Below are 21,615 nucleotides of genomic sequence, written 5' to 3' on the forward strand. Positions count from 1 at the left end.
GTCCCGGCTACATCACTATAATGTAATTATGTTTCCCTGCGTGTTATTATAATGTTATATGGCTCTGTGGTGTGTTGCACTTTGCACTAGCACTGAAGCGGTTACATGCATAGGATGTGTGCACAGGGTCGCCACCACTCCGGGTTTGACCCGGAGACTACGGGTTTCAGCCATGTATCTCCGGGCTATGGGTTTACCTGGAAAATCCCCGGGCGGCGGCATGTCCACCTGCAAATCCCGTCAAATGGCGCCGCATTGCCATGACAACGTGACGTTACGCCTCTGCGCCATAAAGCGCCCCGTTGTCGTGGCAATGCGCGGCATTTGATGTCGCGCGGCCATGCTGACTGGACCTTGCAGGGGGAGATGAGAAATAAATATTTAAATAAGAGAAATAAATGTAAAGAATGTTATTGTAAAAAAGTCTCCAGGTTAGCCTTCAATAGAAGGTGGCATCCCTGTATGTGTACATGTATATACTCCAGCACTGAGCGGCACAGCAGTGACAGGGTTAATGAGAGGTAGCACTATGACTGGTAATCCCTGGGTTATGACATCATCGTCTCGCTCGGTGTCAGCGCTCTGCTTCTGCACGGGGACACCGAACGGTCGCAGGCGGTACTGCAGCTCAAGCACTTCGGGCAGTCAGCCCAGTGCATGCGAATAGAGTGAGGGCGAGCAGGGCGCAGCCATGAGCCCACAGGGCTGCAGTGACGTCACTTCCCAGGCCACCTCCGGTGCAAGTCGGGTAAGAGGAGGAAGCAAACTGAAGCTCCCCCCTACAATGGAAGAGAGCATCGCCTGACGTCACTTCCTGTGTGTGGGGTTGTGTTATTTTGATGTGTGTAGGAATAACAACAAGGAGGAGGTGCAGTGATAGCTGTGTGTGTAAGAATAGCAGCGAGGGGTGCAGTGATAGCAGCGAGGGGGTGTAGTTATTGCTGTGTGTGTAGGGATAGCAGAGGAGGTGCAGTGATAGCTGTGTGTGTAGGGATAGCATCGATGGGGTGCAGTGATTGCTGTGTGTAGGGATAGCAGCTATGGGGTGCAGTGATAGCTGTGTGTGTAGGGATAGCAGCTATGGGGTGCAGTGATAGCTGTGTGTGTAGGGATAGCAGCGATGGGGTGCAGTTATTGTGTGTAGGGATAGCAGCGATGGGGTGCAGTGATTGCTGTGTGTAGGGATAGCAGCTATGGGGTGCAGTGATAGCTGTGTGTGTAGGGATAGCAGCGATGGGGTGCAGTTATTGTGTGTAGGGATAGCAGCGATGGGGTGTAGTTATTGCTGTGTGTGTAGGGATAGCAGCGATGGGGTGCAGTGATTGCTGTGTGTGTAGGGATAGCAATGATGGAGTGCAGTGATTGCTGTGTGTGTGTGTGTGTGTGTGTGTGTATGTGTGTACATAGGAGTGAGTAGGTGCCGTGATAGCAGAGAGGAGGTGCTGTGATAGGTGTGTGTGTGTGTGTGTGTAGGAATAGTAGTGAGGAGGTGTAGTGAGAGCTGTTTGTAGGAATAGTAGTGAGGAGGGGCGGTGAGAGCTGTGTGTTAGGAATAGCAGAGAGGAGGGCGGTGAGAGCTGTGTGTTAGGAATAGCAGAGAGGAGGGGCGGTGAGAGCTGTGTGTTAGGAATAGCAGTGAGGAGGGCGGTGAGAGCTGTGTGTTAGGAATAGCAGTGAGGAGGGCCTGTGAGAGCTGTGTGTTAGGAATAGCAGTGAGGAGGGCCTGTGAGAGCTGTGTGTTAGGAATAGCAGAGAGGAGGGGCGGTGAGAGCTGTGTGTTAGGAATAGCAGAGAGGAGGGGCGGTGAGAGCTGTGTGTTAGGAATAGCAGTGAGGAGGGCGGTGAGAGCTGTGTGTTAGGAATAGCAGAGAGGAGGGCGGTGAGAGCTGTGTGTTAGGAATAGCAGAGAGGAGGGGCGGTGAGAGCTGTGTGTTAGGAATAGCAGTGAGGAGGGCGGTGAGAGCTGTGTGTTAGGAATAGCAGTGAGGAGGGGCGGTGAGAGCTGTGTGTTAGGAATAGCAGTGAGGAGGGCCTGTGAGAGCTGTGTGTTAGGAATAGCAGAGAGGAGGGGCGGTGAGAGCTGTGTGTTAGGAATAGCAGAGAGGAGGGGCGGTGAGAGCTGTGTGTTAGGAATAGCAGTGAGGAGGGCGGTGAGAGCTGTGTGTTAGGAATAGCAGTGAGGAGGGCGGTGAGAGCTGTGTGTTAGGAATAGCAGAGAGGAGGGGCGGTGAGAGCTGTGTGTTAGGAATAGCAGTGAGGAGGGCCTGTGAGAGCTGTGTGTTAGGAATAGCAGAGAGGAGGGGCGGTGAGAGCTGTGTGTTAGGAATAGCAGAGAGGAGGGTCGGTGAGAGCTGTGTGTTAGGAATATTAGAGAAGAGGAGCAATGAGAGCTGTGTGTAGATATAGCAGAGAGGTGGTGCAGTGATAGTTGTGTAGGTAGAGCAGAGTGGAGGTGTAGTGTGTGTATGTGTGTATATATATATATATATATATATATATCAGAGAGGAGGTGTAGTGATAGTTTTGTGTGTGGAGGGGGGGGGGGGATAGCCGAGAGGAGGTGTAGTGAGAGCTGTGTGTAGGTATAGCCGAGAGGAGGTGCAGTGAGAGCTGTGTGTAGGTATAGCAGAGAGGAGGTGCAGTGAGAGCTGTGGGGGGGATAGAAGTGAGGTGGAGTGTGTGTATAGCAGAGAGGAGGTGTAGTGAGAGCTGTGTGGGGGGGATAGCAGAGAGGAGGTGCAGTGAGAGCTGTGGGGGGGGATAGCAGAAAGGAGGTGCAGTGAGAGCTGTGGGGGGGGATAGCAGAGAGGAGGTGTAGTGAGAGCTGTGTGGGGGGGATAGCAGAGAGGAGGTGCAGTGAGAGCTGTGTGGGGGGGGGGGGACAGCAGTGAGGTGGAGTGTGTGTATAGCATAGAGGAGGTGCAGTGAGAGCTGTGTGGGGGGGATAGCAGAGAGGAGGTGCAGTGAGAGCTGTGTGGGGGGGGGACAGCAGTGGGGTGGAGTGTGTGTATAGCAGAGAGGAGGTGCAGTGAGAGCTGTGTGGGGGGGGGGACAGCAGTGAGGTGGAGTGTGTGTATAGCAGAGAGGAGGTGCAGTGAGAGCTGTGTGGGGGGGATAGCAGAGAGGAGGTGCAGTGAGAGCTGTGTGGGGGGGGGACAGCAGTGAGGTGGAGTGTGTGTATAGCAGAGAGGAGGTGCAGTGAGAGCTGTGTGGGGGGGATAGCAGAGAGGAGGTGCAGTGAGAGCTGTGTGGGGGGGGGACAGCAGTGAGGTGGAGTGTGTGTATAGCAGAGAGGAGGTGCAGTGAGAGCTGTGTGGGGGGGATAGCAGAGAGGAGGTGCAGTGAGAGCTGTGTGGGGGGGGACAGCAGTGAGGTGGAGTGTGTGTATAGCAGAGAGGAGGTGCAGTGAGAGCTGTGTGGGGGGGGACAGCAGTGAGGTGGAGTGTGTGTATAGCAGAGAGGAGGTGCAGTGAGAGCTGTGTGGGGGGGGACAGCAGTGAGGTGGAGTGTGTGTATAGCAGAGAGGAGGTGCAGTGAGAGCTGTGTGGGGGGGGACAGCAGTGAGGTGGAGTGTGTGTATAGCAGAGAGGAGGTGCAGTGAGAGCTGTGTGTGGGGGGATAGCAGAGAGGAGGTGCAGTGAGAGCTGTGTGTGGGGGGATAGCAGAGAGGAGGTGCAGTGAGAGCTGTGTGGGGGGGGACAGCAGTGAGGTGGAGTGTGTGTATAGCAGAGAGGAGGTGCAGTGAGAGCTGTGTGTGGGGGGGATAGCAGAGAGGAGGTGCAGTGAGAGCTGTGTGTGGGGGGATAGCAGAGAGGAGGTGCAGTGAGAGCTGTGTGGGGGGGGACAGCAGTGAGGTGGAGTGTGTGTATAGCAGAGAGGAGGTTTAGTGAGAGCTGTGTGGGGGGGGGATAGCAGAGAGGTGGTGTAGAGACTGACGGTCTGATGCTTTATGCACTTATGTGATGTTGTATTTGTTGTCTATCTGTTAAGATTAAAGTAGCACAGAGGCTGCTTGAAACAACGGAGTAACTGCGGGTCTCTGTCGGGGGAGCGACGCTCTGCGGGTCTCTGTCGGGGGAGCGACGCGCTGCGGGTAACGCCATGTTTCGCTTTATGAGAGACGGGGAACCGCAGGACCCAAACATGTTCCTGATGTGAGTGCAAAGCCTGATTAATATTTTTTTGTGGGGGAGTAGTTAATCCTTGTATGTCAGCGGCAAACCCTACACTTAGGGCCGTAATCCTTGAACCCATTCTCTGACTGTAACCCCGACTATACAAATCCAATCCTAACCCTGTTTACCCAACTCTTGTCACATTCCCCACCCTAAAACCTCAACATGACAAACCTTACCCACAAATTCAACTCTGGCTTTAACCCTAACCCTACAAATTCAGCCCCAGAAACCTGATCCTACCATCTTAACCCCAAATGTATTCAGACCCCTGATTTCGGGCGATGGAGAACCCCCCACACACACACAGCAACACGCCCTTGTCCCTCACAGGGCAGTGGCCAGAGGATTTCACCCTGTCTGATTAACCCTTTCCTCCATAGGGATCCTTTTGCGTTGCATCGTCAGCACATGAGCCGCATGTTCTCTGGAAACTTTGGGGTGTCCCCGTTCCTGGGGGTGACAGATGGGAGTGTGCCAGCACTTCCCCGCCCTGCTCCTCCTCGCACACTGCAGGTAACATCCAGGGGCCACGCTACACAAACCAGGGCAGTCTGAGCCTGTCCCTATAATCTGCAGTCAGGAAGTCGCCCTATATTAGATATAAACCAGGAATGCCTGAGCCTGTCCCTATAATCTGCAGTCAGGTCGCCCTATATTACATGTAAACCAGGAATGTCTGAGCCTGTCCCTATAATCTGCAGTCAGGTCGCCCTACATTACATGTAAACCAGGAATGTCTGAGCCTGTCCCTATAATCTGCAGTCAGGTCGCCCTACATTACATGTAAACCAGGAATGTCTGAGCCTGTCCCTATAATCTGCAGTCAGGTCGCCCTACATTACATGTAAACCAGGAATGCCTGAGCCTGTCCCTATAATCTGCAGTCAGGTCGCCCTATATTACATGTAAACCAGGAATGTCTGAGCCTGTCCCTATAATCTGCAGTCAGGTCGCCCTACATTACATGTAAACCAGGAATGTCTGAGCCTGTCCCTATAATCTGCAGTCAGGTCGCCCTACATTACATGTAAACCAGGAATGTCTGAGCCTGTCCCTATAATCTGCAGTCAGGTCGCCCTACATTACATGTAAACCAGGAATGTCTGAGCCTGTCCCTATAATCTGCAGTCAGGTCGCCCTACATTACATGTAAACCAGGAATGTCTGAGCCTGTCCCTATAATCTGCAGTCAGGTCGGCCTACATTACATGTAAACCAGGAATGTCTGAGCCAGTCCCTATAATCTGCAGTCAGGTCGCCCTACATTACATGTAAACCAGGAATGTCTGAGCCTGTCCCTATAATCTGCAGTCAGGGTCGCCCTACATTAGATATAAACCAGGAATGTCTGAGCCTGTCCCTAAAATCTGCAGTCAGGTCGCCCTACATTAGATATAAACCAGGAATGTCTGAGCCTGTCCCTATAATCTGCAGTTGGGATTATAAAGGTGTCACTGTCTCATGATGTCATCGCTCTGTTTCCATGATGCTGCATGATGTGTGACCCCCGACTCTCTCAGCCCAGCGCAGTGACACCTTTCAGTATGATGGGAATGGTGAGTGCTGGGGAGATGGGGCTTTATTGTGTGGAGGTGGGGGAGGGAAGTATTGTATTATCAGGAGGGTGGGGGGGTTGGGTGGTCTTCCTTTGATTCTGATGTTCCTCTTTCTAGGGTGGTGGATTCATGGACATGTTTGGGATGATGAGTGGCGTAATGGGGGGTATGGTGAGTATCACCCGTTACATCTGCGTCTCTTCGCTCCCCCCTCCTTTCTGCGTCTCCTCGCTCCCCCACCCCTCCTTTCTGCGTCTCCTCGCTCCCCCCCCCCCTCCTTTCTCCGTCTCCTCGCTCCCCCCCCCCTCCTTTCTGCGTCTCTTCGCTCCCCCCCTCCTTTCTGCGTCTCCTCGCTCTCCCCCTCCTTTCTGCGTCTCCTCGCTCCCCCTCCTCCTAGCTGCGTCTCTTCGCTCCCCCCCTCCTCCTAGCTGCGTCTCCTCGCTCCCCCCCCCTCCTTTCTGCGTCTCCTCGCTCCCCCCCCCTCCTTTCTGCGTCTCCTCACTCCCCCTCCTCCTAGCTGCGTCTCTTCGCTCCCCCCTCCTCCTAGCTGCGTCTCTTCGCTCCCCCCCCCCCTCTATCTGCGTCTCTTCGCTCCCCCCTCCTCCTAGCTGCGTCTCTTCGCTCCCCCCCCTTCTATCTGCGTCTCTTCGCTCCCCCCCTCCTCCTGTCTGCGTCTCTTCGCTCCCCCCCCTCCTGTCTGCGTCTCTTCGCTCCCCCCCTCCTATCTGCGTCTCTTTGCTCCCCCCCCTCCTATCTGCGTCTCTTCGCTCCCCCCCCTCCTATCTGCGTCTCTTCGCTCCCCCCCCCTCCTGTCTGCGTCTCTTCCCCCCCCCCCTCCTGTCTGCGTCTCTTCGCTCCCCCCCCCCTCCTGTCTGCGTCTCTTCGCTCCCCCCCTCCTGTCTGCGTCTCTTCGCTCCCCCCCTCCTGTCTGCGTCTCTTCGCTCCCCCCCTCCTGTCTGCGTCTCTTCGCTCCCCCCCTCCTGTCTGCGTCTCTTCGCTCCCCCCCTCCTGTCTGCGTCTCTTCGCTCCCCCCCTCCTGTCTGCGTCTCTTCGCTCCCCCCCCTCCTGTCTGCGTCTCTTCGCTCCCCCCCCCTCCTAGCTGCGTCTCTTCGCTCCCCCTCCTCCTGTCTGCGTCTCTTCGCTCCCCCCTCCTCCTAGCTGCGTCTCTTCGCTCCCCCCTCCTGTCTGCGTCTCTTCGCTCCCCCCCTCCTATCTGCGTCTCTTCGCTCCCCCCCCCCTCCTATCTGCGTCTCTTTGCTCCCCCCCCTCCTGTCTGCGTCTCTTCACTCCCCCCCCCCTCCTATCTGCGTCTCTTTGCTCCCCCCCTCCTATCTGCGTCTCTTCGCTCCCCCCCCCCCCCTCCTATCTGCGTCTCTTCGCTCCCCCCCCCTCCTATCTGCGTCTCTTCGCTCCCCCCCCTCCTATCTGCGTCTCTTCGCTCCCCCCCCCTCCTATCTGCGTCTCTTCGCTCCCCCTCCCTCCTGTCTGCGTCTCTTCCCCCCCCCCTCCTGTCTGCGTCTCTTCGCTCCCCCCCCTCCTAGCTGCGTCTCTTCGCTCCCCCCCTCCTAGCTGCGTCTCTTCGCTCCCCCCCCTCCTAGCTGCGTCTCTTCGCTCCCCCCCCTCCTAGCTGCGTCTCTTCGCTCCCCCCCTCCTGCCTGCGTCTCTTCGCTCCCCCCCCCCCCCCCTCCTGTCTGCGTCTCTTCGCTCCCCCCCCCTCCTAGCTGCGTCTCTTCGCTCCCCCCCTCCTAGCTGCGTTTCTTCGCTCCCCCCCTCCTGTCTGCGTCTCTTCGCTCCCCCCCCCCCTCCTATCGGCGTCTCTTCGCTCCCCCCCCCTCCTATCTGCGTCTCTTCGCTCCCCCCCCTCCTATCTGCGTCTCTTCGCTCCCCCCCCCTCCTATCTGCGTCTCTTCTCTCCCCCCCCTCCTATCTGCGTCTCTTCGCCCCCCCCCCCTTCTATCTGCGTCTCTTCGCTCCCCCCCTCCTATCTGCGTCTCTTCGCTCCCCCCCTCCTATCTGCGTCTCTTCGCTCCCCCCCCTCCTATCTGCGTCTCTTCGCTCCCCCCCCCTCCTATCTGCGTCTCTTCGCTCCCCCCCCCCTCCTATCTGCGTCTCTTCGCTCCCCCCCCCCTCCTATCTGCGTCTCTTCGCTCCCCCCCCCCTCCTATCTGCGTCTCTTCGCTCCCCCCCCCTCCTAGCTGCGTCTCTTCGCTCCCCCGCCCTCCTATCTGCGTCTCTTCGCTCCCCCGCCCTCCTATCTGCGTCTCTTCGCTCCCCCCCCCTCCTGTCTGCGTCTCTTCGCTCCCCCCCCCTCCTGTCTGCGTCTCTTCGCTCCCCCCCCTCCTGTCTGCGTCTCTTCGCTCCCCCCCTCCTGTCTGCGTCTCTTCGCTCCCCCCCCTCCTGTCTGCGTCTCTTCGCTCCCCCCCCCCTCCTATCTGCGTCTCTTCGCTCCCCCCCCCCCTCCTGTCTGCGTCTCTTCGCTCCCCCCCCCCTCCTATCTGCGTCTCTTCGCTCCCCCCCCCCCTCCTATCTGCGTCTCTTCGCTCCCCCCCCCCCTCCTATCTGCGTCTCTTCGCTCCCCCCCCCCCTCCTATCTGCGTCTCTTCGCTCCCCCCCCCTCCTATCTGCGTCTCTTCGCTCCCCCCCCTCCTATCTGCGTCTCTTCGCTCCCCCCCCTCCTATCTGCGTCTCTTCGCTCCCCCCCCCTCCTATCTGCGTCTCTTCGCTCCCCCCTCCTATCTGCGTCTCTTCGCTCCCCCCCCCTCCTATCTGCGTCTCTTCGCTCCCCCCCCTCCTATCTGCGTCTCTTCGCTCCCCCCCCTCCTAGCTGCGTCTCTTCGCTCCCCCGCCCTCCTAGCTGCGTCTCTTCGCTCCCCCCCCCCTCCTGTCTGCGTCTCTTCGCTCCCCCCCCCCCTCCTGTCTGCGTCTCTTCGCTCCCCCCCCCCCTCCTGTCTGCGTCTCTTCGCTCCCCCCCCCCTCCTGTCTGCGTCTCTTCGCTCCCCCCCCCCCTCCTGTCTGCGTCTCTTCGCTCCCCCCCTCCTAGCTGCGTCTCTTCGCTCCCCCCCCCTCCTGTCTGCGTCTCTTCGCTCCCCCCCCTCCTGTCTGCGTCTCTTCGCTCCCCCCCCCCTCCTATCTGCGTCTCTTCGCTCCCCCCTCCCCCCCCCCTCCTGTCTGCGTCTCTTCGCTCCCCCCCCCCTCCTATCTGCGTCTCTTCGCTCCCCCCCCTCCTATCTGCGTCTCTTCGCTCCCCCCCCTCCTATCTGCGTCTCTTCGCTCCCCCCCCTCCTATCTGCGTCTCTTCTCTCCCCCCCCTCCTATCTGCGTCTCTTCTCTCCCCCCCCTCCTATCTGTGTCTCTTCTCTCCCCCCCCTCCTATCTGCGTCCTCTTCTCTCCCCCCCCCTCCTATCTGCGTCTCTTCGCCCCCCCCCCTCCTATCTGCGTCTCTTCGCCCCCCCCCCCTCCTATCTGCGTCTCTTCGCTCCCCCCCTCCTATCTGCGTCTCTTCGCTCCCCGCCCCCCCTCCTATCTGCGTCTCTTCGCTCCCCCCCCCTCCTATCTGCGTCTCTTCGCTCCCCCCCCCTCCTATCTGCGTCTCTTCGCTCCCCCCCCTCCTATCTGCGTCTCTTCGCTCCCCCCCCTCCTAGCTGCGTCTCTTCGCCCCCCCCCCTCCTATCTGCGTCTTTTCGCTCCCCCCCCTCCTGTCTGCGTCTCTTCGCTCCCCCCCCCTCCTGTCTGCGTCTCTTCGCTCCCCCCCCTCCTGTCTGCGTCTCTTCGCTCCCCCCCCTCCTAGCTGCGTCTCTTCGCTCCCCCCCTCCTGTCTGCGTCTCTTCGCTCCCCCCCCCCCCTCCTATCTGCGTCTCTTCGCTCCCCCCCCCCCCTCCTATCTGCGTCTCTTCGCTCCCCCCCCTCCTATCTGCGTCTCTTCGCTCCCCCCCCTCCTAGCTGCGTCTCTTCGCCCCCCCCCCCCTCCTATCTGCGTCTTTTCGCTCCCCCCCCCCTCCTGTCTGCGTCTCTTCGCTCCCCCCCCCTCCTGTCTGCGTCTCTTCGCTCCCCCCCTCCTAGCTGCGTCTCTTCGCTCCCCCCCCCCCTCCTGTCTGCGTCTCTTCGCTCCCCCCCCTCCTATCTGCGTCTCTTCGCTCCCCCCCCCCTCCTATCTGCGTCTCTTCGCTCCCCCCCCCTCCTATCTGCGTCTCTTCGCTCCCCCCCCCTCCTATCTGCGTCTCTTCGCTCCCCCCCCCTCTCTAGCTGCGTCTCTCCGCGCTCCCCTCCCCCCCCCTCTCTAACTGCGGCTCTCCGCGCTCCCCTCCCCCCCCTCTCTAACTGCGGCTCTCCGCGCTCCCCTCCCCCCTCTCTCTAACTGCGGCTCTCCGCGCTCCCCTCCCCCCTCTCTAGCTGCGTATCTCCGCGCTCCCCTCCCCCTCTCTCTCTAGCTGCGGCTCTTCGCGCTCCCCTCCTCCCCTCTCTCTAGCTGCGTCTCTCCGCGCTCCCCCTCCCCCCTCTCTAGCTGCGTCTCTCCGCGCTCCCCTCCCCCCTCTCTCTCTAGCTGCGTCTCTCCGCGCTCCCCTCCCCCCTCTCTCTAGCTGCGTCTCTCCGCGCTCCCCTCTCCCCTCTCTCTAGCTGCGTCTCTCCGCGCTCCCCTCCCCCCTCTCTCTAGCTGCGTCTCTCCGCGCTCCCCCCCCCTCTCCCCCTCTCTCTAGCTGCGTCTCTCCGCGCTCCCCTCCCTCTCTCTAGCTGCGTCTCTCCGCGCTCCCCCCCCCCCCCTCTCTCTAGCTGCGGCTCTCCGCGCTCCCCTCCCCCCTCTCTCTAGCTGCGTCTCTCCGCGCTCCCCCTCCCCCCTCTCTCTAGCTGCGTCTCTCCGCGCTCCCCCTCCCCCCTCTCTCTAGCTGCGTCTCTCCGCGCTACCCCCCCCCCCTCTCTAACTGCGGCTCTGCGCGCTCCCCTCCCCCTCTCTCTAACTGCGTCTCTCCGCGCTCCCCTCCCCCCTCTCTAGCTGCGTCTCTCCGCGCTCCCCTCCCCCCCCCCTCCTATCTGCGTCTCTTCGCTCCCCCCCCCTCCTATCTGCGTCTCTTCGCTCCCCCCCTCCTATCTGCGTCTCTTCTCTCCCCCCCCTCCTATCTGCGTCTCTTCGCTCCCCCCCCCTCCTATCTGCGTCTCTTCGCTCCCGCCCCCCCTCCTATCTGCGTCTCTTCGCTCCCGCCCCCCCTCCTATCTGCGTCTCTTCGCTCCCGCCCCCCCTCCTATCTGCGTCTCTTCGCTCCCCCCCCTCCTATCTGCGTCTCTTCGCTCCCCCCCCCCTCCTATCTGCGTCTCTTCGCTCCCCCCCTCCTATCTGCGTCTCTTCGCTCCCCCCCCCTCCTATCTGCGTCTCTTCGCTCCCCCCCCTCCTGTCTGCGTCTCTTCGCTCCCCCTCCTCCTATCTGCGTCTCTTCGCTCCCCCCCCCTCCTATCTGCGTCTCTTCGCTCCCCCCCCCCTCCTATCTGCGTATCTTCGCTCCCCCCCCTCCTGTCTGCGTCTCTTCGCTCCCCCCCCCTCCTATCTGCGTCTCTTCGCTCCCCCCCCTCCTATCTGCGTCTCTTCGCTCCCCCCCTCCTATCTGCGTCTCTTCGCTCCCCCCCTCCTAGCTGCGTCTCTTCGCTCCCCCCCCCCCCCCTCCTGTCTGCGTCTCTTCGCTCCCCCCCCCTCCTATCTGCGTCTCTTCGCTCCCCCCCCCCTCTTATCTGCGTCTCTTCGCTCCCCCCCCTCCTATCTGCGTCTCTTCGCTCCCCCCCCCCTCCTATCTGCGTCTCTTCGCTCCCCCCCCTCCTATCTGCGTCTCTTCGCTCCCCCCCCTCCTATCTGCGTCTCTTCGCTCCCCCCCTTCTATCTGCGTCTCTTCGCTCCCCCCCTTCTATCTGCGTCTCTTCGCTCCCCCCCTCCCTCTATCTGCGTCTCTTCGCTCCCCCCCCTCTCTAGCTGCGTCTCTCCGCGCTCCCCTCCCCCCCCTCTCTAACTGCGGCTCTCCGCGCTCCCCTCCCCCCCCCTCTCTAACTGCGGCTCTCCGCGCTCCCCCCCCCCCCCCCCTCTAACTGCGGCTCTCCGCGCTCCCCTCCCCCCTCTCTAGCTGCGTATCTCCGCGCTCCCCTCCCCCTCTCTCTCTAGCTGCGGCTCTTCGCGCTCCCCCTCCCCCCCTCTCTCTAGCTGCGTCTCTCCGCGCTCCCCCTCCCCCCTCTCTAGCTGCGTCTCTCCGCGCTCCCCTCCCCCCTCTCTCTAGCTGCGTCTCTCCGCGCTCCCCTCTCTCTATCTGCGTCTCTCCGCGCTCCCCTCCCCCCTCTCTCTAGCTGCGTCTCTCCGCGCTCCCCCCCCCCTCACCCCCTCTCTCTAGCTGCGTCTCTCCGCGCTCCCCTCCCCCCCCTCTCTCTAGCTGCGTCTCTCCGCGCTCCCCTCCCCCCCCCCTCTCTCTAGCTGCGTCTCTCCGCGCTCCTCCCCCCCCCCCCCCTCTCTAGCTGCGGCTCTCCGCGCTCCCCTCCCTCCTCTCTCTAGCTGCGTCTCTCCGCGCTCCCCTCCCCCCCCTCTCTCTAACTGCGTCTCTCCGCGCTCCCCCTCCCCCCCTCTCTCTAACTGCGTCTCTCCGCGCTCCCCTCCCCCCCCTCTCTCTAGCTGCGTCTCTCCGCGCTCCCCTCCCAACTCTCTAGCTGCGGCTCTGCGCGCTCCCCTCCCCCTCTCTCTAGCTGCGTCTCTCCGCGCTCCCCTCCCCCCCCCTCTCTAACTGCGGCTCTCCGCGCTCCCCTCCCCCCTCTCTCTAACTGCGGCTCTCCGCGCTCCCCTCCCCCCCTCTCTAGCTGCGTATCTCCGCGCTCCCCTCCCCCTCTCTCTCTAGCTGCGGCTCTGCGCGCTCCCCTCCCCCCTCTCTCTAGCTGCGTCTCTCCGCGCTCCCCTCCCCCCCTCTCTCTAGCTGCGTCTCTCCGCGCTCCCCTCCCCCCTCTCTCTAGCTGCGGCTCTCCGCGCTCCCCTCCCCCCTCTCTCTAGCTGCGGCTCTCCGCGCTCCCCTCCCCCCTCTCTCTAGCTGCGGCTCTGCGCGCTCCCTCCCCCCTCTCTCTAGCTGCGGCTCTCCGCGCTCCCCTCCCCCTCTCTCTAGCTGCGTCTCTCCGCGCTCCCCTCCCCCCTCTCTCTAGCTGCGTCTCTCCGCGCTCCCCTCCCTCCTCTCTCTAGCTGCGTCTCTCCGCGCTCCCCTCCCCCCTCTCTCTAGCTGCGTCTCTCCGCGCTCCCCTCCCCCCTATCTCTAACTGCGTCTCTCCGCGCTCCCCTCCCCCCTATCTCTTTCTAACTGCGTCTCTCCGCGCTCCCCTCCCCCCCTCTCTCTAGCTGCGTCTCTCCGCGCTCCCCTCCCCTCTCTCTAGCTGCGTCTCTCCGCGCTCCCCTCCCCCCCTCTCTCTAGCTGCGTCTGTCCGCGCTCCCCCTCCCCCCCTCTCTCTAGCTGCGTCTCTCCGCGCTCCCCTTTCCCCTCTCTCTAGCTGCGTCTCTCCGCGCTCCCCCCCCTCTCCCTAGCTGCGTCTCTCTGCGCTCCCCTCCCCCCTCTCTCTAGCTGCGTCTCTCTGCGCTCCCCTCCCCCCTCTCTCTAGCTGCGGCTCTCCGCGCTCCCCTCCCCCCTCTCTCTAGCTGCGTCTCTCCGCGCTCCCCTCCCCCCTCTCTCTAGCTGCGTCTCTCCGCGCTCCCCTCCCCCCTCTCTCTAGCTGCGTCTCTCCGCGCTCCCCTCCCCCCTCTCTCTAGCTGCGTCTCTCCGCGCTCCCCTCCCCCCTCTCTCTAGCTGCGGCTCTGCGCGCTCCCCTCCCCCCTCTCTCTAACTGCGTCTCTCCGCGCTCCCCTCCCCCCCCTCTCTCTAGCTGCGTCTCTCCGCGCTCCCCTCCCCCCCCTCTCTCTAGCTGCGTCTCTCCGCGCTCCCCTCCCCCTCTCTCTAGCTGCGTCTCTCCGCGCTCCCCTCCCTCCTCTCTCTAGCTGCGTCTCTCCGCGCTCTCCTCCCTCCTCTCTCTAGCTGCGTCTCTCCGCGCTCCCCTCCCCCCTCTCTCTAGCTGCGTCTCTCCGCGCTCCCCTCCCCCCCTCTCTCTAGCTGCGTCTCTCCGCGCTCCCCTACCCCTCTCTCTAGCTGCGTCTCTCCGCGCTCCCCTCCCCCCTCTCTCTAGCTGCGTCTCTCCGCGCTCCCCTCCCCCCCCTCTCTCTAGCTGCGTCTCTCCGCGCTCCCCTCCCAACTCTCTAGCTGCGGCTCTGCGCGCTCCCCTCCCCCTCTCTCTAGCTGCGTCTCTCCGCGCTCCCCTCCCCCCTCTCTCTAGCTGCGTCTCTCCGCGCTCCCCTCCCCCCTCTCTAGCTGCTTCTCTCCGCGCTCCCCCTCCCCCTCTCTCTAGCTGCGTCTCTCCGCGCTCCCCTCCCCCTCTCTAGCTGCGTCTCTCCGCGCTCCCCTCCCCCTCTCTCTAGCTGCGTCTCTCCGCGCTCCCCCTCCCCCCTCTCTCTAGCTGCGTCTCTCCGCGCTCCCCTCCCCCTCTCTCTAGCTGCGTCTCTCCGCGCTCCCCTCCCCCCTCTCTCTAGCTGCGTCTCTCCGCGCTCCCCTCCCCCCTCTCTCTAGCTGCGTCTCTCCGCGCTCCCCTCCCCCCTCTCTCTAGCTGCGTCTCTCCGCGCTCCCCTCCCCCCCTATCTCTAACTGCGTCTCTCCGCGCTCCCCTCCCCCCTATCTCTTTCTAACTGCGTCTCTCCGCGCTCCCCCTCCCCCCTCTCTCTAGCTGCGTCTCTCCGCGCTCCCCCTCCCCTCTCTCTAGCTGCGTCTCTCCGCGCTCCCCTCCCCCCCCTCTCTCTAGCTGCGTCTGTCCGCGCTCCCCCTCCCCCCCTCTCTCTAGCTGCGTCTCTCCGCGCTCCCCCCTCCCCCCTCTCTCTAGCTGCGTCTCTCCGCGCTCCCCCCCCCTCTCCCTAGCTGCGTCTCTCCGCGCTCCCCTCCCCCCTCTCTCTAGCTGCGGCTCTCCGCGCTCCCCTCCCCCCCTCTAGCTGCGGCTCTCCGCGCTCCCCTCCCCCCTCTCTCTAGCTGCGTCTCTCCGCGCTCCCCTCCCCCCCTCTCTCTAGCTGCGTCTCTCCGCGCTCCCCTCCCCCCTCTCTCTAGCTGCGTCTCTCCGCGCTCCCCTCCCCCCTCTCTCTAGCTGCGGCTCTGCGCGCTCCCCTCCCCCCTCTCTCTAACTGCGTCTCTCCGCGCTCCCCCTCCCCCCCCTCTCTCTAGCTGCGTCTCTCCGCGCTCCCCTCCCCCCCCTCTCTCTAGCTGCGTCTCTCCGCGCTCCCCTCCCCCCTCTCTCTAGCTGCGTCTCTCCGCGCTCCCCTCCCTCCTCTCTCTAGCTGCGTCTCTCCGCGCTCTCCTCCCTCCTCTCTCTAGCTGCGTCTCTCCGCGCTCCCCTCCCCCCTCTCTCTAGCTGCGTCTCTCCGCGCTCCCCTCCCCCCCTCTCTCTAGCTGCGTCTCTCCGCGCTCCCCTCCCCCCTCTCTCTAACTGCGTCTCTCCGCGCTCCCCTCCCCCCTCTCTCTAGCTGCGTCTCTCCGCGCTCCCCTCCCCCCCTCTCTAGCTGCGTCTCTCCGCTCCCCTCCCCCCCTCTCTCTAGCTGCGTCTCTCCGCGCTCCCCTCCCCCCCTCTCTCTAGCTGCGTCTCTCGCGCTCCCTCCTCTCTCCTCCCCCCCTCTCTCTAGCTGCGTCTCTCCGCTCCCCTCCCCCCCTCTCTCTAGCTGCGTCTCTCCGCGCTCCCCTCCCCCCTCTCTCTAACTGCGTCTCTCCGCGCTCCCCTCCCCCCCCCCTCCCCCCTCTCTCTAGCTGCGTCTCTCCGCGCTCCCCTCCCCCCTCTCTCTAGCTGCGGTCTCTCCGCGCTCCCCCTCCCCCCTCTCTCTAGCTGCGTCTCTCCGCGCTCCCCTCCCCCCTCTCTCTAGCTGCGTCTCTCCGCGCTCCCCTCCCCCCTCTCTCTAGCTGCGGCTCTCCGCGCTCCCCCTCCCTCTCTCTAGCTGCGGCTCTGCGCGCTCCCCTCCCCCCTCTCTCTAGCTGCGGCTCTCCGCGCTCCCCTCCCCCCTCTCTCTAGCTGCGGCTCTCCGCGCTCCCCTCCCCCCTCTCTCTAGCTGCCTCTCTCCGCGCTCCCCTCCCCCCTCTCTCTAGCTGCGGCTCTCCGCGCTCCCCTCCCCCCCTCTCTCTAGCTGCGGCTCTACGCGCTCCCCTCCCCCCTCTCTCTAGCTGCGGCTCTCCGCGCTCCCCTCCCCCCTCTCTCTAGCTGCGGCTCTCCGCGCTCCCCTCCCCCCTCTCTCTAGCTGCGGCTCTCCGCGCTCCCCTCCCCCCTCTCTAGCTGCGGCTCTCCGCGCTCCCCTCCCCCCTCTCTCTAGCTGCGGCTCTCCGCGCTCCCCTCCCCCCTCTCTCTAGCTGCGTCTCTCCGCGCTCCCCTCCCCCCCCCTCTCTAACTGCGTCTCTCCGCGCTCCCCTCCCCCCCCCTCTCTAACTGCGTCTCTCCGCGCTCCCCTCCCCCTCTCTCTAGCTGCGTCTCTCCGCTCTCCCCCTCCCCCCTCTCTCTAGCTGCGTCTCTCCGCGCTCCCCTCCCCCCCTCTCTCTAGCTGCGTCTCTGCGCGCTCCCCTCCCCCCTCTCTCTAGCTACGTCTCTCCGCGCTCCCCACCCCTCTCTAGCTGAGTCTCTCCGCGCTCCCCCACCCCTCTCTAGCTGCGTCTCTCCGCGCTCCCCCACCCCTCTCTAGCTGCGTCTCTCCGCGCTCCCCCCCCCCCCTCTCTCTAGCTGCGTCTCTCCGCGCTCCCCTCCCCCCCTCTCTAGCTGCGGCTCTCCGCGCTCCCCCCCTCTCTCTAGCTGCGTCTCTGCGCACTCCCCTCCCCCCCTCTCTCTAGCTGCGTCTCTCCGCACTCCCCTCCCCCCCTCTCTCTAGCTGCGTCTCTCCGCGCTCCCCCTCCCCCCTCTCTCTAGCTGCGTCTCTCCTCGCTCCCCTCCCCCTCTCTCTTCTCTTGCTCTGTGGCGCCTCACTCCTTCTCTACTTTCTCCTCTACACACAGGAGCAGATCTCCTCCGGGTCAAACTGTCAAACCTACTCCTCTTCCACCGTCATCTCGTACTCCGACATTGGGGGGAGCAACACCCCCAAGGTGTATCAGGAGACCTCACAGACGCGTACAGCACCCGGAGGGGTGAGCATCGCACTGCACAGAGTGGCGCTAGCGGACTCCGTGGGGCATAGTTTCCCTCATGCCCGCGTGTCTGCTCCGTGTGACCCTCGCCTTCCTCTGTCCCCTCCCCCAGATCCGCGAGACGCGTCGCACGATGAGGGACTCAAATAGTGGCATGGAGCAGATGAGCATTGGACATCATATCCGGGAGCGCGCCCACGTCATGCAGCGCTCACGCAACCACCGCACAGGGGACCGAGAGGAGAGTCAGGAGTACATCAACATGAATGAGAGTGAGCATTGCATGTCTGTCCCATGTGCGCTGCGTGTCTGTCCCATGTGCGCTGCGTGTCTGTCCCATGTGCGCTGCGTGTCTGTCCCATGTGCGCTGCGTGTCTCCTGTGCTTTTCTTTCTCCTGCTCCATTTCGGTCCCTCGCTCCCTACCCCCTTTCTGTCCTTCGCTCTTTCACGCTCCCCTCCTTTTTGTTACAGATGAGGCTGCTGGCTTTGACGATGAGTGGCAAAGGGAGACGTCTCGTTACAGAGGGCAGAGGGGGGTCTCATATCGAAGACGAGGCGCCCCCGAGGAACGGCTCGCCATCCAGGGCCCCGAGGATACCACCGCCAGGCCGTCCCGCCGCTACGACTGGTGATAGGGTGTGTGATAAGTCCGGGGCAGAGCTGGACTCTGACGCATTTCTTGTATACTCTGACGCATTTCTTGTATACTCTCCTATCTTCCTCTCTTGATGAGAGCAGGATCTCTCCTCCAGGAGCGGGACGTGACTTTGCAGGCTGCTGAATAGGGGCCTCTCTGTCCATTTTCTTTCACTCCCTCTCTTTCTCTTGCAGTTTGACATCTGCACATTAGGACTCAACAGACGGAGCAAGAAAGTGCAGGAAAAACACAGAACGTTATGAATATTCCCAAAGGGACCACCCGCCCTGCCCCACCCCTGCCCACACAGGCACTCCACCCGTCCCTCTCCTCCACACAGACGCCCTCCCCCAACACACTCCACCCCTGATCACCAACACTATTCTTATCTCCGAGCGCCCCTCCCCCTTTCCTGTGTTCCTGATTTTCTCATCAATATTCCAAATTTGTATTTTTTTTTTTATTATTATAACAGTAATGTATTGCAAAAGCAAAGGTGTCATGCTCCAAGGGGGAGGGGGGCGGAGGGATTAGTGCTCTGTGGGGGGGGGGGGGAGGGGTTGTAGTTTGACAGGTTTTTTTGGTTTCACAATGTTTAATAATTACTGTAAAATTAAATTAATAAAAGGAGAACACATTGTGTCTCTGTCCCTGGGACTTATTTACTCATCTTATCCTGAATAAAGCCCTTTCTGTGTCTCCATATTTCTTTCTGAAATGCAAAACTTTACACAAGCATACACCTTAAACCAGTGATTTTCAACTGGATTTTTTTATTTTGGGGGAGGGGGGGGGGTTATGGGGCCTTATAATTATGTTTGTAGAACCCCAACCCTGTCTAATAGCGCCTCAGAGATCAGATGCATTGTAAGAAACCCCAACCCTCTCTAATAGCGCGTCTGAGATCAGATGCATTGTAAGGAACCCCAACCCTCTCTAATAGCGCGTCTGAGATCAGATGCATTGTAAGGAACCCCAACCCTCTCTAATAGCGCGTCTGAGATCAGATGCATTGTAAGGAACCCCAACCCTCTCTAATAGCACGTCTGAGATCAGATGCATTGTAAGGAACCCCAACCCTCTCTAATAGCGCGTCTGAGATCAGATGCATTGTAAGGAACCCCAACCCTCTCTAATAACGCGTCTGAGATCAGATGCATTGTAAGGTCTTCTGTATTTGGAAATGTTCAAATGACATGAAAATTTAATTGAACCTTTTAGGGGTGCCCGGGGAACCCCTGTTGAAAAACACTGCGCTCCACACTGACGCATTCACTTTGTGTATATGAGGGTGTATAGCACAACAATATTTTTCTCTTTATGTCCCTCCTGTGCCAGAATAACCAAATGGGGATTTCAGCCCTGTCCAGTTGGGGGAGCAAGACAAAACTTTCAGCGACTTAGGCACCCAGGGACAGTGGGGAACAGATGTCCCGGCCCGGAGGCTGCGGGGGGCCCGGCTGGCGCTGCAAGTTGGGCCTGACGATCACGGCTGGGCCCCCCGCTCGCCATCAGCTGCCTGCAGGCCGCTCCCCCCACTGTGTCCCACGTGCTTCCACCTCTGAAGCCAGTGCGCCGGAAGTAAGTGGTATTGGGGGGAGCGGGGTTCTTTAAAATATGTATTTTGTGGGGGGATTGAGTGAGTGGAGTAATTGACGGAGGGGGGAGTGAGTGAGGGGGAGGAAAAGGGAGTAAGTGAGACGCAGGGGAAAGATACATGTGAGACGAGTGAGGGGTGATTGAGGATGAGGGAGTGAGACGGGAGAGAAATACATGGGAAGAGGGGGGGGAATAGAGGGGGGTTGTGAGGTGGGAAATGGGGGGTCGCGATACCGCTGACATGGGACGAGGAGGGCTCCGGAAGTAACTAGTCCTGGGCCCTTAGAAATCGGTCAGCGGCCCTGCAGACACCATCAGCAGCTACAAGAGTTCCCACTCTCACAGCAGCCATTGTTTGTCCTATCAGACAGAGGGCACTGTATGTTCTTGTAGGGTTTTTTGTTTTTTTAGTACAGCTTGGTACATGGCTCCTCCAGGTTTCCCTTTTCCCGTCCAAAAGAAGTGAAGTTTTGCCTGTAGTCCCCACATGCCTCCTTATCTTCAGGTGGCCAGTGGGAAGAGGGCATTTGTGATATTTATATATAGCTATACATATATTTGGAAATAGGTTGCTTGAGCTGCCTAGTATTCAACAGGCAGGATATGCTTCTATGATCTATCTATTCTATATTATTGATTAGAGCTGTGAAAAGTACTAATGCAGGATTTGTATGACGTCTCTATGCAGTGCTAGCAGGATTTGTATGACGTCTCTGCAGAGTGCTAGCAGGATTTGTATGACGTCTCTATGCAGTGCTAGCAGGATTTGTATGACGTCTCTATGCAGTGCTAGCAGGATTTGTATGACGTCTCTATGCAGTGCTAGCAGGATTTGTATGACGTCTCTATGCTGTGCTAGCAGGATTTGTATGACGTCTCTATGCAGTGCTAGCAGGATTTGTATGACGTCTCTATGCAGAGTGCTAGCAGGATTTGTATGACGTCTCTATGCAGTGCTAGCAGGATTAGTATGACGTCTCTATGCAGTGCTAGCAGGATTTGTATGACGTCTCTATGCAGTGCTAGCAGGATTAGTATGACGTCTCTATGCAGTGTTAGCAGGATTTGTATGACGTCTCTATGCAGTGTTAGCAGGATTTATATGACGTCTCTATGCAGTGTTAGCAGGATTTGTATGACGTCTCTATGCAGTGCTAGCAGGATTTGTATGACGTCTCTATGCAGTGCTAGCAGGATTTGTATGACGTCTCTATGCAGAGTGCTAGCAGGATTTGTATGACGTCTCTATGCAGTGCTAGCAGGATTTGTATGACGTCTCTATGCAGTGTTAGCAGGATTAGTATGACGTCTCTATGCAGTGTTAGCAGGATTTGTATGACGTCTCTATGCAGTGTTAGCAGGATTTGTATGACGTCTCTATGCAGTGCTAGCAGGATTAGTATGACGTCTATGCAGTGTTAGCAGGATTAGTATGACGTCTCTATGCAGTGCTAGCAGGATTTGTATGACGTCTCTATGCAGTGTTAGCAGGATTTGTATGACGTCTCTATGCAGTGCTAGCAGGATTAGTATGACGTCTCTATGCAGTGCTAGCAGGATTTGTATGACGTCTCTATGCAGTGCTAGCAGGATTAGTATGACGTCTCTATGCAGAGAGCTAGCAGGATTTGTATGACGTCTCTATGCAGTGTTAGCAGGATTTGTATGACGTCTCTATGCAGTGCTAGCAGGATTAGTATGACGTCTCTATGCAGAGAGCTAGCAGGATTAGTATGACGTCTCTATGCAGTGTTAGCAGGATTTGTATGACGTCTCTATGCAGTGTTAGCAGGATTTATATGACGTCTCTATGCAGTGCTAGCAGGATTAGTATGACGTCTCTATGCAGTGCTAGCAGGATTTGTATGACGTCTCTATGCAGAGAGCTAGCAGGATTTGTATGACGTCTCTATGCAGTGTTAGCAGGATTAGTATGACGTCTCTATGCAGTGCTAGCAGGATTTGTATGACGTCTCTATGCAGAGTGCTAGCAGGATTAGTATGACGTCTCTATGCAGTGCTAGCAGGATTAGTATGACGTCTCTATGCAGTGCTAGCAGGATTAGTATGACGTCTCTATGCAGAGAGCTAGCAGGATTAGTATGACGTCTCTATGCAGAGAGCTAGCAGGATTAGTATGACGTCTCTATGCAGAGAGCTAGCAGGATTTGTATGACGTCTCTATGCAGTGTTAGCAGGATTTGTATGACGTCTCTATGCAGTGTTAGCAGGATTAGTATGACGTCTCTATGCAGAGTGCTAGCAGGATTAGTATGACGTCTCTATGCAGTGCTAGCAGGATTAGTATGACGTCTCTATGCAGTGCTAGCAGGATTAGTATGACGTCTCTATGCAGAGAGCTAGCAGGATTTGTATGACGTCTCTATGCAGTGTTAGCAGGATTAGTATGACGTCTCTATGCAGTGCTAGCAGGATTAGTATGACGTCTCTATGCAGAGTGCTAGCAGGATTAGTATGACG

At 60.1% G+C, this 21,615-nt stretch overlaps 1 protein-coding gene across 8 annotated transcripts; it reads left to right on the forward strand.

The window, feature by feature from the left end:
* The first annotated feature begins 728 nt into the window (after window positions 1-728).
* On the forward strand, window positions 729-18,070 carry MLF2 (myeloid leukemia factor 2). Of its 8 annotated transcripts, none has more exons than XM_075612655.1 (9): window positions 729-816; window positions 3,991-4,154; window positions 4,559-4,691; window positions 5,699-5,734; window positions 5,852-5,905; window positions 16,766-16,897; window positions 17,010-17,169; window positions 17,370-17,534; window positions 17,730-18,070. In XM_075612655.1, the coding sequence occupies exons 2-8, from the start codon at window positions 4,102-4,104 to the stop codon at window positions 17,528-17,530; spliced, it is 729 nt and encodes a 242-aa protein (XP_075468770.1). In that variant the 5' UTR covers window positions 729-816; window positions 3,991-4,101; the 3' UTR covers window positions 17,531-17,534; window positions 17,730-18,070. The 8 variants fall into 8 exon arrangements, with proteins under 8 accessions (XP_075468770.1, XP_075468771.1, XP_075468773.1 ...); XM_075612656.1 differs by having other exon boundaries at window positions 760-868; XM_075612658.1 differs by having other exon boundaries at window positions 767-841.
* Window positions 18,071-21,615: the final 3,545 nt, after the last annotated feature.

Source organism: Ascaphus truei, chromosome 8 (genome assembly GCF_040206685.1).
Source record: "Ascaphus truei isolate aAscTru1 chromosome 8, aAscTru1.hap1, whole genome shotgun sequence".
NCBI classification, from domain to species: Eukaryota; Metazoa; Chordata; class Amphibia; order Anura; family Ascaphidae; genus Ascaphus; species Ascaphus truei.

Bases quoted from the DNA above. Each gene is read 5' to 3' on its own strand.
- MLF2 (XM_075612655.1), top strand. From the start codon at position 4,102: ATGTTTCGCTTTATGAGAGACGGGGAACCGCAGGACCCAAACATGTTC. The intron at 5,906-16,765 runs GTGAGTATCACC...CTCTACACACAG, and splicing joins GTGGCGTAATGGGGGGTATG to GAGCAGATCTCCTCCGGGTC. The intron at 16,898-17,009 runs GTGAGCATCGCA...CCCCTCCCCCAG, and splicing joins CGCGTACAGCACCCGGAGGG to ATCCGCGAGACGCGTCGCAC.